The sequence below is a fragment of the Pogoniulus pusillus genome, chromosome 27, assembly GCF_015220805.1.
Source record: "Pogoniulus pusillus isolate bPogPus1 chromosome 27, bPogPus1.pri, whole genome shotgun sequence".
NCBI classification, from domain to species: Eukaryota; Metazoa; Chordata; class Aves; order Piciformes; family Lybiidae; genus Pogoniulus; species Pogoniulus pusillus.
In genome coordinates, this window is record NC_087290.1 from 7,089,272 (window position 1) to 7,102,344 (window position 13,073).

At 48.4% G+C, this 13,073-nt stretch overlaps 1 protein-coding gene across 11 annotated transcripts in view; it reads right to left on the reverse strand.

The window, feature by feature from the left end:
• The window catches only part of SPNS2 (SPNS lysolipid transporter 2, sphingosine-1-phosphate), a 230,792-nt gene that overhangs the window by 34,897 nt on the left and 182,822 nt on the right, over nt 1–13,073 (reverse strand). For 9 of the 11 annotated variants that reach the window (XR_010307421.1, XM_064166682.1, XM_064166679.1 and 6 more), the window contains one exon: nt 3,850–3,948. Coding sequence is in view for 10 of the 11 variants with exons in the window: in XM_064166682.1 (XP_064022752.1) it covers nt 3,850–3,948 (99 nt within the window). In the remaining variant the exon portion in view is untranslated. Of the gene's footprint in view, nt 1–1,336; nt 1,416–2,372; nt 2,520–3,849; nt 3,949–13,073 lie in introns of those variants that run through there. The other 2 variants (XM_064166687.1, XM_064166686.1) reach the window with 2 other exon arrangements.

Sequence of the window (13,073 nt, forward strand, 5' to 3'; positions counted from 1 at the left end):
TACACTCATAGGCTTGCTGAGATGTCTAAGAACAAGAACATAAATACAGATAACAGAGTTGCTCTCTGGCTCTGGCTGCCTGCACTTCTGTCCCTAACCTGCTGTCTGTGTGACTAATCCTTTAGCTTCCTAAACCCCCTGGCCAATTCTCCAAACTCACCTTGAACATAAGGCAAAGTCTGGGATAAGGTAGAGGGGTGGAAGGGAGGTGGAAGGGTGGTTGGGAGCCCCTCCTGGGGACTCAGGTTTCTGGGAGGGCTGCTGTGTTTCTATATTACTTTTAACTTGTCTATTTCTGTCTATAGCTGTATAGGTTGTAAATCTCTGCTTGTGTCTTGTGCTAAGCTGTAAATATAAAGCTTCATTCTAATTTCCAGCTCGGCTGAGTCTAGTCTGGGTGATTTTCACAAGGGGAGGGGGGGGTGGGTAACACCCAAACCATCACAAGTCTCCATCCTACAACACCACTGGACAATCCCAATAGCCAACACCTGCAGCTTTTAGCCTTCAGGCTGCTTGCTTGCCTTAGGTCTGGTGGAGAAGTTGGCTCTTTGTCCTTTCACTTTAAATGGTATTTGCTTTTCTCTGTTGTGTTAAAGCTGCAGTTGACCTTTCACTTGTGAGAGCACAGGGAACACAAATCAGCCAAGCCAGACCAGAGGCTACAGAAATGGATGCTGATGGCTCCCGTGGCATGAGTGCTTCCTGCTCCCTGGCCATGGACCTTTGTATTTGAGCAGTCTCCTCCCAGATTAAAACTATTCAATGAGTACAGCACTGGGAAAGAGGAATTCCAAATCATAATTAGTATTTTCTCAGCCTCCAGAAGGCCAATGGCAGCTGTTAAATTTGGGTTACACCACCTTTCAGACAGGCATCATTAAGTAACTGGATACTGGAATGGGCTGCCCGGGGAGGTGGTGGAGTCGCCGTCCCTGGAGCTGTTCAAGGCAGGATTGGACATGGCACTTGGTGCCATGGTCTGGCCTTGAGCTCTGTGGTAAAGGGTTGGACTTGATGATCTGTGAGGTCTCTTCCAACCTTGGTGATGCTGTGAACTCACAACTTGCCTGATCTCTGAATACAAGCAGCACAAGGCACATTGTTTTCATTGAGTCAGTCAGGGTTGGAAGGGACCACAAGGAGCAGCCAGTTCCAACCCCCCTGCCATGCCCAGGGACACCCTACCCTAGATCAGCCTGCCCACAGCCTCATCCAGCCTGGCCTTAAACACCTCTAGGGACAGGGCCTCAACCACCTCCCTGGGCAACCCATTCCAGGCTCTCACCACTCTCATTTTTCACAACTGAAGTCCTATTTATTTATTCTTCATCTGTGACACTCAAGAGCCTTGGGCAACCTTCAAGATGAATTGCCATCATTCAGGGTCCTCACCATCCCTCCTGGACATCCCTCTTACATAAGGAAAAGAACAAACACGCAGCAGTCATCTGAGAGAGCCTCAGTTGCACCTCAGCCCCTGCCTCATTGCTGGCTCCTGCCTTCACAGAATGTTGCCCTGCTTACTTCATTCCCCTCCTTGACATTCCCTGTGTTGCCTGCCCTGCACAGAGCAGTCTCTTCCACTCACTCCTTTGTTCTTGCCACTTTCAAATCGTTTCTAAAATAAGATCACTTCTCCCTGGGTGCCCAAAGCACTGAAGCAAATAAGGAGTAAGCCAAATAGTACATATTTGTTCTCTGGAGATGTTTCTCACCCTTTGGTCTGTTCAGCCTTATCTGGAGCTGTCTTTTCATGTATACTTCAAGGGGGCTACTGAGCAACAATAGCATTGGGTTTTTTGGGATCTGGCATTCCAGGCTTGAATAGTTATGGATATTTAAATACACACACACACACACATATATATAATTAAATAGAGATAACTAAATGTGTATAGATGCACAGACCAATGCTGATGGAATAAATAGATGACAACAGTTGGAATGGTCCACTTAAAATTCCAGGAGGAACTTCTTTATGTTGAGGGTGCTGAAACACTGGAACAGGCTGCCTAGAGAGGTGGTGGAGTCTCAAAGCTGCAAGCTGCTCGGGGTGAACCTGCTTCTGGCAAGTGGCTTGGATTAGATGACCTCCAGAGGTCCCTTCCAACCCCTATCATTCTGTGCAGTGATGGTTTGGGGGTAGGATTTGTTTTGTCTCAAAAGAAAAGGTGCACAGCACACAGCAGCTGTGTCACAGCAGCGCTGAGCTGGAAGAGCAGACCAAAGGTCTGCCTCCCATCAAAGGCAGTGGGACTGCTGAAGATCCCAGTTACCTCACTGGAGAACTGTCACACCTTCAACACAAGATGAGCAGTGCCACACAGGGTTTAGATGGAAGCTGTTGTGCTTTATAAATGATGCTTCGTGTTCTCAGAGACTCACACAGAAAGGTGCAGGGGAAAGAAATTACCCCAATATATCTACAATTCTTTTCCTCAGGCTTTGTATTTTCATCCCAGGCCTTCTATTTCCAACTGTGAATGTTCTCTGATTGCCTTTTGTTTTGCTCTGCACTAGGAGAATGGAGGTATAATAAGGAGACCTCCAGTCAGACCAAGCAGCAGTAATAGGAAGGAATATTGCTAACAAACAGCCAAAGCATGCACACCAGAAAGGAATACTCACAAAAACTCCCAAACATCCACACTCATCCTGCCATGGTCTTTACACCATCACTTATTATCACACAAAATAGCTTCACAGGACCACAGGATGTCAAGGGTTGGGAGGGACCCAAAATCATCATCGAGTCCAGCCCCTCTGCCAGAGCAGCACCACACAATCTAGCCCAGGTCACAGAGGAACACACCCAGACAGGCCTTGAAAATCCCCAGAGAAGGAGACTCCACAATCCCTCTGGGAAGCCTGTTCCAGTGCTCTGTGACCCTTACAGTTCCCCCTTGTGTTGGAACCTCCTGTGCTGCAGCTTCCATCCATTGCTCCTTGTCCTATCCCAGAGAGCAAGTGAGCAGAGCCTGTCCCCCCCACTCCTGGCCCCCAGCTCTCAGAGGTTTATAAACACTTATCAAATCCCCTCTCTTCTCTTCTCTTCTCCAGACTCAAAAGTCCCAGGTCCCTCAGCCTCTTCTCATCAGGCAGTACTCCAGTCCCCTAACCAACCTCGTAGCCCTCTGCTGGACCCTCTCCAGCAAATCCCTGTCCCTCTTAAAATGGGGAGCCCAAAACTGAATGCAGTATTCAAGATGAGGTCTCATCAGGGCAGAGAAGCTCCCCTCATCTGCTGGACACACTCTTCTTAATGCACCCCAGGATCCCATTGGCCTTCTTGGCCATAAGGGCACATTGCTGTGCCATGGATAAGTTGTCATCCACCAGCACTCCCAGGTCTCTCTCCAGAGGGCTGCTCTCCAGCAGATCACCTCCCAGCCTGTACTGGTGTAAACTATCAAATACCAGCAGGTCAGAGCAGCTGCATCTTGCAACCCACAAACAGCTCTCTGGCTGCTGAGACTGGATGAGCAGTTACACACACACAGAGGGCTCTGTTCCCATCTCATTTCTAATGGACCTGTGTCCACAGCACAGAAGCAACTGCTCTCCCTTTACAGAGCTGTCTATAAGCTTTATAAATGCCCTAGGCTAAAAAGATTTAGAAGCTCACTTCTTGTGCCCAAGTGATCCTTCCAGGTTAGAATTGTAGCCCACTGCTAATATGAGCCACTCAAGAAGCTTCATCGCTGCAGCACTTCCAATTCTTCTGCTAAACACCACCAGCCTTCCCCCACCCCCCAGCATGGCTGAACTTGGCATTTTAGACATGCAGATAGTAAACAAAACCAAACATGTGCAGCAGCCCTGCCAAGACCTGCTGTGAGCACTTACAAATCCAATCAGATAAGGACTGCCAGCATCTCCCAGGAGGTGCGAAGTGAAACTCTGCAAGGCCACTGCGGTTGCACGGCGTGTTGGAATGACCACGTACTGCAAAGAAGAAGGGGAAGGGCAAAAACAAAAGACATCAGGAAATTGAAGCAAGAACCTGTCCAGCTGTCTTGTATTGCTCACTTCAAACCCTGGTCAGGACAAAGAAAACCAGTCCCCACTGACAGCAGTGGCACACACAGGTAAATGGGTGGCTCAAGAAACTAGAGAGCTCAGCTCCCCTTTCCTGCTTTTCTACTACTCTGGACAGCAGGTTTTGGAGGGAAGTAAGATCTGTCCTGCTTTTCTACTACTCCTGATAGCAGGTTTTGGAGGGAAGGAAGATCCATCCAGTCTGAATTCCCTCCAGCACCAGTGAATGCATGAGAGCAACTCAAACTTGGCCCACAAGACACTTCACTATCGCTGCTCAGTTGATGCTTCACTTGACTGATGGGGACAGGGGGTTGAGGTTGTTAGCAGCACATAACTTGCTAAGCACTACCAGCATTCCCAGTGAGGACTTTGCTGTGACCTGGTGTGGTGGTTCTGGATGTCACCTGCTCCCCTCTCTCCACCAAGGATTCACCCAGACTAAACTCAGCCAGCTGGCAGTTAAGGAATGAAGCTTTTATATTTACAGCTTAGCACAATTTACAAGCATGTACAGAATAGAATCATAGAATCAGTCAGGGTTGGAAGGGACCACAAGGATCATCTAGTCCCAACCTCCTTGAAATGGGCAGGGACAGGCCTGGATGTTAGGAGGGAGCTAGGGTTGTTTAGCCTGCAGAAGAGGAGGCTCAGGACAGACCTCATTGCTGTCTACAACTACCTGAAGGGACATTGTAGCCAGGTGGGGGGTGGCCTCTTCTCCCAGGCAACCAGCAACAAAACAAGGGGACACAGTCTCAAGTTGTGCTGGGGGATGTACAGGCTGGATGTTAGGAGGAAGTTGTTGGCAGAGAGAGTGATTGGCATTGGAATGGGCTGCCCAGGGAGGTGGTGGAGTCACCGTCCCTGGAGGTGTTGAAGCACAGCCTGGCTGAGGCACTTAGTGCCATGGTCTGGTTGACTGGCTAGGGCTGGGTGCTAGGTTGGACTGGATGATGTTGGAGGTCTCTTCCAACCTGGCTGATTCTATGATTCTGTGATCTCACATTAATTAATTTTCCCCCTCCACAACACCAAGGTGATGTGGAAAGGTCAGCAAGAGGTGTGTTAGAGGCAGAATGATTAGCTGGGAGATGTGCAGGGTCAGGCAGAAGAGTTAATATGGCAAAAGCCAGGCAGCGACTGCCTTATCTACGTTTGTGCCCTTGCTTTCATGTGTCTCAGCAGAATGAGTGGGTAATTTAGACATCACTATGTTTTTCTTTCCACAGCCAATAATCTAATTTCTCTATTTAAAATATTCCAATTAGCCTCAAACCAGCACACCTGGGATGTTGTGAAGGGTTTTCTTTCCCCATAATTTTGTTCCCTAATAAAACCTCACATGAGTGGGAAAGGTCTCACACCCTCCCCACCCACTCCATCTCTAGCCAGTTTGTATTTTTTCCTCCAAAAATCCAAATTCCACTTGGGAAAAGTGACAAAGACAATCAAGAAACTCTTCCACAGCTAAGCTATTGCAGTTTGGTCTCCTCTCCTCTAACAGGCCATGATAACCTTGGCTAGGTCATGTAGAATCAGTCTTGTCTATGCTGGATCAGTGGAAAACACAAATGACTTCCTCATTAAGGGACCAGAGGTCACAGAAAACAAAGTCTCAACCATGGGAAGGGATCAATGATTAAAAAAAAAAAAAAAAGAAAAACCAAACCCAAACTCAAATTCCTGTCCTGTGGAATGGCCTTGACTTTATACCACACTTTTAGGAGCAGAAAAAAGGTAACTGTCTCCTGCATACAGCTTGTGAAAGGAGCTAAGAACATCTGCATCAAGTCCACATATCCTGTTTTAAGGTAATTATCTCCTGCATAAAGCACGTAAAAGGAACTAAGAACATCTGCATCAAGCCCACATATCCTGGTTTATAAATTGATCCTCTCTGTAAGTAATGAGGAATTCAATAGGTCACTAAATCCAAGGGAGCTTTGGGTCCCCTTCTAAGCACGGAATCTGATTCTGCCTTTTCTTGCTGCTCTGCTGACCTCTCTCCTCTGCCAGAAAGGACTCTTTGTAGCCCATGATCTCTTGTACTTGTCCCCTTTCTCTCTGATGGGCTGTCCTCAGCCTGTCTGTAGAAGGCATGCCTTCCCAGGCCTCAACTCCTCCTTGCAATCCCTTCCTGAAGTCAGTGACTAATGAAATGTGACATGTCAGGACTGGCATGGCCCCAGTGAGAGATACACAGAGAGCACTGCTCAGCAGTGCCTTAGCTCGGGGCACAGGACCCGAAGCACTGCTTCAGTATTTTAACACTCAGGGAAGCAGAGCTGCTCTGTCTGCAGTGGAAAGAGACATTAAAACAAAAAGGCAAGAAAAGAAACCACACTGAGAAGACCCACACTAGAAGACAACTTACACCTATTTGAATGATCACCTGATTCCAAGCAGAGACAATGAAGGAGTATGGGCAAAAATGGATTAAATGCTTTTCCTCAGGGTTCTGCTATCTGCTCTCAGGATGACCTGCCAGTGCTGCAAATGCACACTGCTATACATTATCTGGGTACCCTGTTAAACTCCTGTTGTGCAAGAGAAGAACAGAAGATGGTGAGATCCCCAGCAGCCACCTGACTGCAGATGTTAGACACTGTCCTGCTTTGACAGCCACAAGCTCAAAATAGACTTGAGGGCTCATAGAAATGCCGAGAGGAAAATAAGGTCTAGACTTCATTAGAGACACAGAAAGGCACTGAAGGTCACACTGTGAAACAGTAGGAGAGCTACACACTTCATTCCCACTCCCCAAAGATGCTGGGTGTGACAAAAAGGGGGGTGGGGTACAAAAAGTGAATTATTGTTGCTCTTCCCATCTGGCTTTAGTTCATGCAGGTGCTATGGAGAAGCATCCTGCAACAGCTGCTTGGGAAAGGGCATCTGAGGAGATAAAGTGAAATTCTACTTTATTCAAGAGTGCAGAGTTGTGCATATCTGTGAAATGGGGAAGTTTATATTAAATACTTTTCTTTCTTTATGTGAACAGCTCTGGAGAAGAAACCCTGCCTGGCTCTATCTTCTATCCATTTCCTTAGCAAAATCATAGAACCATTAAGGTTGGACAAGACCTCCAAGATCATTGACTCCAACCTTCTACCTTACATTTCCATGCCCATTGAGCCATGTCCCAAAGAGTCACTCTACTCATTTTTTGGATGCCTCTAGAGATGGTGGCTCCACCACTTCCCTGGGCAGCCTGCTCCAATGCCTCACCAAACAACAAATGAAAGGGCAAATGTGTTAAAACATAGCATTTTCAGAGAGTGGCAATGAATTGGTGCCACTCACAGAAGGAAATGTGAATGATACCTGTGCTGTATGTGTGTGTGCATAGATATATAGACACATGATAGAATACACACTCACACATCTGTTAGATATCATTCTGCATGCAGAGCTCTTTTATCGAACCACAGGATCATAGAATCAATCAGGGTTGGAAGGGACCACAAGGATCAGGCAGTTCCAACCCCTCTGCCATGCCCAGGAACACCTCACACTAGATCAGGCTGGCCAGAGCCTCATCCAGCCTGGCTTTAAACACCTCCAGGGATGAGACTCCCACTACCTCCCTTGGCAACATGTTCCAGGCTCTCATCACCCTCATGCTGAAGAACTTCTTCCTAACATCCAGTCAGAACCTACCCATTTCTAGCTTTTTTCCATTCCTCCCAGTCCTTTCCCTACCTGACATCCTAAAAAGTCCCTTCCCAGCTTTCTTGTAAGTCTCCTTCAGATACTGAAAGAGCACAATAAAGCCCCCTGGGAGCCTTCTCCTCTCCAGACTGAACAGCCCCAACTCCCTCAGTCTCTCCTCATAGCAAATCAGCTCCTCTGCTCATCCTCATGGCTCTTCTCTGGACACATTCCAGCACATCCATATCCCTCTTGTAATAGGGGCTTTAGAGCTGGATGCAGTACTGCAGGTGGGGTCTCACCAGTGTGGACTATTACTATTATGCATGCACACAGTTTTGCAAGAGGCAATATTATTGGCAGCAAGCTTGCAGTTTGCCTACTTAAGGAAGTTATTAATGGCTGAAACCATCAATATGAGATAAACCACCAAAACTTAGCAAATTAGGTCTGGAACTCAGGTGACAATCACCCTCCTCCCCCTGCCCCCCAGCTTCAAGACCCAACAATATGACAAGCAAATGAAGGGGAGGATTTTCCTTCTCTACTGCAAAGCTATTGGAAAGGGGGGAATAAGAGATAAAAGGCTGAAAGCAGCATCCTCAAAACACCAAAAAAATGCTCCATCCTATCCCTACTTGCAAAGCATTTTCTTCTGGCAGAGGGGAAGTAGTTGGTAGCAAACAGTGTCTACTGTTCTAGGAAAACAGCAGTAAATTACAGATCTAAATGGGCATTTTGATACTAAAATAGACCTAAATTCAAACCATACATGGCCTGGTTTGGCCATCCCACAGAAACTGGAGGTGGAAGAGCCACAGCAGCCAAGGCGGAAACCTGTGGGATGGTCCTGGCTCAGCTTTGACTCCAGGTCCAAAGGCAGGCAGCAGAGAGGATGGGCAGAGAGGCTGACCAAGCAACTCTGGCAAGGCTCTGCTCTTTAAATAGTGGCTCAGAAAGGCCATGGTTTACTGCTGACATCCCCTTCCCGTCCTAAAACCAGCACAATGAGTCGATGATCTGACAAAAGTTAACCAGGAAAGCCAAGGAGAGAACATCCTTCTCCCAGTAAAAGGGCACCTGTCAGAAGTAGGGTCTGATGCTTATGTCTAACCTTTGATAGAAAATTCTACTCTCCAAACCACTTTGCTACCCTTTGTGGCTCAGACAGCAATCTTCAGGAGAGTGCACAGTGGTCTCTTTCAATGCCAAAGGCAAGGAAAACACATCCTAACAGTTCTAGCCATGGACAGAGCCCAGAAATAGTCCTGGTGTCCCTTTTGCAACTGCTGCTCTGAAAGGGCAAAGGCTGCAACCTGGAGAAAGTCAGCCTGAGAGAGACTCTCCCCTCCAGCTGGGAAGATACTGCCTAAACCACTGCTCTTAAACAAAGTTAAAGAAGGCAGGTGGTGTTTTTAAAGTAAAAGAGGGAGATTGAGACTTAAGAGAAGGAAGTCACGACTGAGGGTGATGAGATGCTGATCCAGGTTGCCCAGAGAGGTGGTAAATGCCCCATCCCTGAAAAACATTCCAGGTCAGGTTGTCTGGGGCTCTGAGCAACCTGCTCCAGTTGCAGATGTCCCTGCTGACTGCAGAAGGCTTCAGCTAGATGACCTTTAAAGGTCCCTTCCAGCCCAAACCATTCTGTGATACTACAACCTGGTCTCCAAATCACAGCACACCCTGGAACAGTACATATCCATTTGCAACCCAGGGAAGAAATGCAGATGCCCTTTGGCCCATCCTTCTTGGTCAGAGCTGTGCTCCAGTGTGCTGTGTACCTTCATGTAAAGGAACTCCTCACCCTGCCTTAAAATCTAAGCCACAGCACTCAGATTACTGATGTGTGCAGGGCACACTGAGAGAAGCAACAATGAGAGCTTCTGGAACTGCCATTTATCTTCAGCTGTAAAAACAGGGCAGGCATTTGGACTACATAAATAATTGAAGTTTATTTATGGGGAAGATAACCAGGACAAAAGCAACATTCCACCATGCCTATAAGCACAGCTGAGCACCAGTTTATGCCTGTTGCAAGCCAAAGGGAAGACTCTGACTCTACAGCAAGTCATTAAAGCAGCTCATGACCACTTAAAAAGAAGATGATGTTTTAGAAGCAAAAAAGAAAGCTGCAGGAGATTTTTTTGCATAAGGATCAGGACTTTGCACCAGCTGGAGGATGATTTTTCTCAGCAAACATCTGAAGAGGTTGTGGTTGCAGTAGCTGAGGCTCTTGAAATTGCCTACTGGCTCTTAAACAGCAATGCCACCAAGCCTCTGCCCATCATTTTGGATATGCTGTGGAGGAGGAACCCCACTAACTAAGACCAGGTTCTACTGAGTCCCAAGCACTCAGCACGCCTCAGAACGTTACACACTCACCTGCTGCACTGAGGCTCCTTCATTACTGCTGTCATAGAATCAACCAGGTTGGAAGAGACTCCCAAACTCATCCAGTCCAACCTAGCACCCAGCCCTAGCCAGTCAACCAGACCATGGCACTAAGTGCCTCAGCCAGGCTTTGCTTCAACACCTCCAGGTACGGTGCCTCCACCACCTCCCTGGGCAGCCCATTCCAATGTCAATCACTCTCTCTGACAACAACTTCTTCCTAACATCCAGCCTAGACCTCCCCTGCCACAACTTGAGACTGTGTCCTCTTGTTCTGTTGCTGGTTGCCTGGGAGAAGAGGCCACCCCCCACCTGGCTACAATGTTCCTTCAGGTAGTTGTAGAGAGCAATGAGCTCTGCCCTGAGCCTCCTCTTCTGCAGGCTAAACACCCCCAGCTCCCTCAGCCTCTCCTCATAGGGTTTGTGTTCCAGGCCCTTCACCAGCTTTGTTGCCCTTCTCTGGACATGTTCCAGCATCTCAACATCTCTCTTGAATTGAGTGGCCCAGAACTGGACACAGCACTCAAGGTGTGGCCTGACCAGTGCTGAGTACAGGGGCAGAATAACCTCCCTTGTCCTAGTGGCCACACTGTTCCTGATGCAGGCCAGGATGCCATTGGCTCTCTTGGCCACCTGGGCACACTGCTGGCTCATCTTCAGCTACTATCTATCAGTACCCCCAAGTCCCTTTCCTCCTGGCTGCTTTCCAGCCACTCAGTCCCCAGCCTGTAGAGCTGCTTGGGGTTGTTGTGGCCAAAGTGCAGAACCCTGCACTTGGCCTTGTTAAATGTCATCCCACTGGCCTCTGCCCACCCATCCAGCCTGTCCAGGTCCCTCTGCAGGGCTCTCCTGTCACAAGGCAGTTTCAATGCTACTTTGGGGTTCTGGTGATTTTGAGGCCAACTTGAAAAGATGGTTGATAAAATCTGTTTCCTAATTAGCATGCTCCATAAGCAACACAGCCCCCCTCTCCCTTGCCACCATCTGAGCATGTGCCTGGGAGGAGATCTGGAGAGTTGTGCTCAGGAGACTCAGGCCTGTTTTGTACAGCTTTGCATTTGGAACAAATATCAGCCACTTCAAAGCTCACGCAGTGCCACACATTCTGCAGTGCTGACGCTTTATCAGGCCCAGCTCTCAGCACCTTTCACTGCAGACAGTCTGAGGAGCTGCATGCCAACCATTACCCTGGCAAGGGCAGGGGCTGCAGTGGGAGCACAGTATCACAGTATCATCAGGGTTGGAAGAGACCTCACAGATCATCAAGTCCAACCCTTTACCACAGAGCTCAAGGCCAGACCATGGCACCAAGTGCCACGTCCAATCTTGCCTTGAACAGCTCCAGGGACGGCGACTCCACCACCTCCCCGGGCAGCCCATTCCAGTGTCCAATGACTCTCTCAGGGAAGAACTTTCTCCTCACCTCCAGCCTAAATCTCCCCTGGTGCAGCTTGAGGCTGTGTCCTCTTGTTCTGGTGCTGGCCACCTGAGAGAAGAGAGCAACCTCCTCCTGGCCACAACCACCCCTCAGGTAGTTGTAGACAGCAATAAGGTCTCCCCTGAGCCTCCTCTTCTCCAGGCTAACCAATCCCAGCTCCCTCAGCCTCTCCTCGTAGGGCTGTGCTCAAGGCCTCTCCCCAGCCTCGTTGCCCTTCTCTGGACACGCTCAAGCATCTCAATGTCCCTCCTAAACTGGGGGGCCCAGAACTGAACACAGCACTCAAGGTGAGGTCTAAGCAGTGCAGAGTACAGGGGCAGAATGACCTCCCTGCTCCTGCTGGCCACACCATTCCTGATGCAGGCCAGGATGCCACTGGCTCTCTTGGCCACCTGGGCACACTGCTGGCTCATGTTCAGGCGGGTATCAATCAGCACCCCCAGATCCCTCTCTGTCTGGCTGCTCTCCAGCCACTCTGACCCCAGCCTGTATCTCTGCATGGGGTTGTTGTGGCCAAAGTGCAGCACCCTGCACTTGGAGCTATTGAACCCCATCCCATTGGACTCTGCCCATCTGTGCAGGTGGTCAAGGTCCCGCTGCAGAGCCCTTCTGCCCTCCAACCCAGCCACATCTGCCCCAGCTTGCTGTCATCTGCAAACTTGCTGATGACTGACTCCATGCCCTCATCCAGATCATCTATGAAGATGTTAAAGAGGATAGGGCCCAGCACAGAACCCTGAGGGACAAAGCTAGGAAGAGGCAGCAATCAAATTTGGAGATAATAAGCAAACATCCTTCTTTCACCAAGGACATTAAACCTGCAGAACCTCTGATGATGCTTTCCCGACTTGCCCAGTGGGGTTCTTATGCAGTCATGAGAGCTGAGAGCCTTGGGAGAGCTACCACAAATCATTTGGGATGCACTTCCCCAAAAGCCTCACTTCTGGCATAATGAAATCAGTGGGAAGTGTTGAGCTAGCACTGAGAGCTTTTTATCCATGAAAACAGGCTAATATTTATGTAGATGATGTAAGTGTTGTTAAGCTTACGCTAATAATGCTTTTAAACTCCTCGGCAGCCCCGGGCGAGAACAGACACACTTCTGATTGCACCAAATAAATAGTAATCAGGAGAAATTAATTTGCCAAACATCTAAAGTGCACCTTGCTAAAGCATATCCACACCTTCCTCTGCCTAGGACTTCTGACAAAGCTGTCTGTCAAACGTGGTTCCAGCCCTGGCTCTCACCTTTTGTCTGACTAAGCATCCTCTGGAGCCCCTTATGTAATACAAATGCACTTCAGGCCATCTGTTTGCAAGCTTGCATTGATCTGAGTGGATGTTTGCATTTGTTGGTAGACCACTTTTACAGGGCCACTTGTGCTGATAATGCATCGAGCTGGGCATCAGAGATGGCATTCAGTTCATTTTTCTAAACACACAAGAAAACAGCAAATTTAGGAGTTGGCATCAATCACCACAAGCCAATTTTAAACATGGTTTTAGTTTCTTTGCTATCTTTTGGACACTGGAACTAAAGAACTATTTCCAA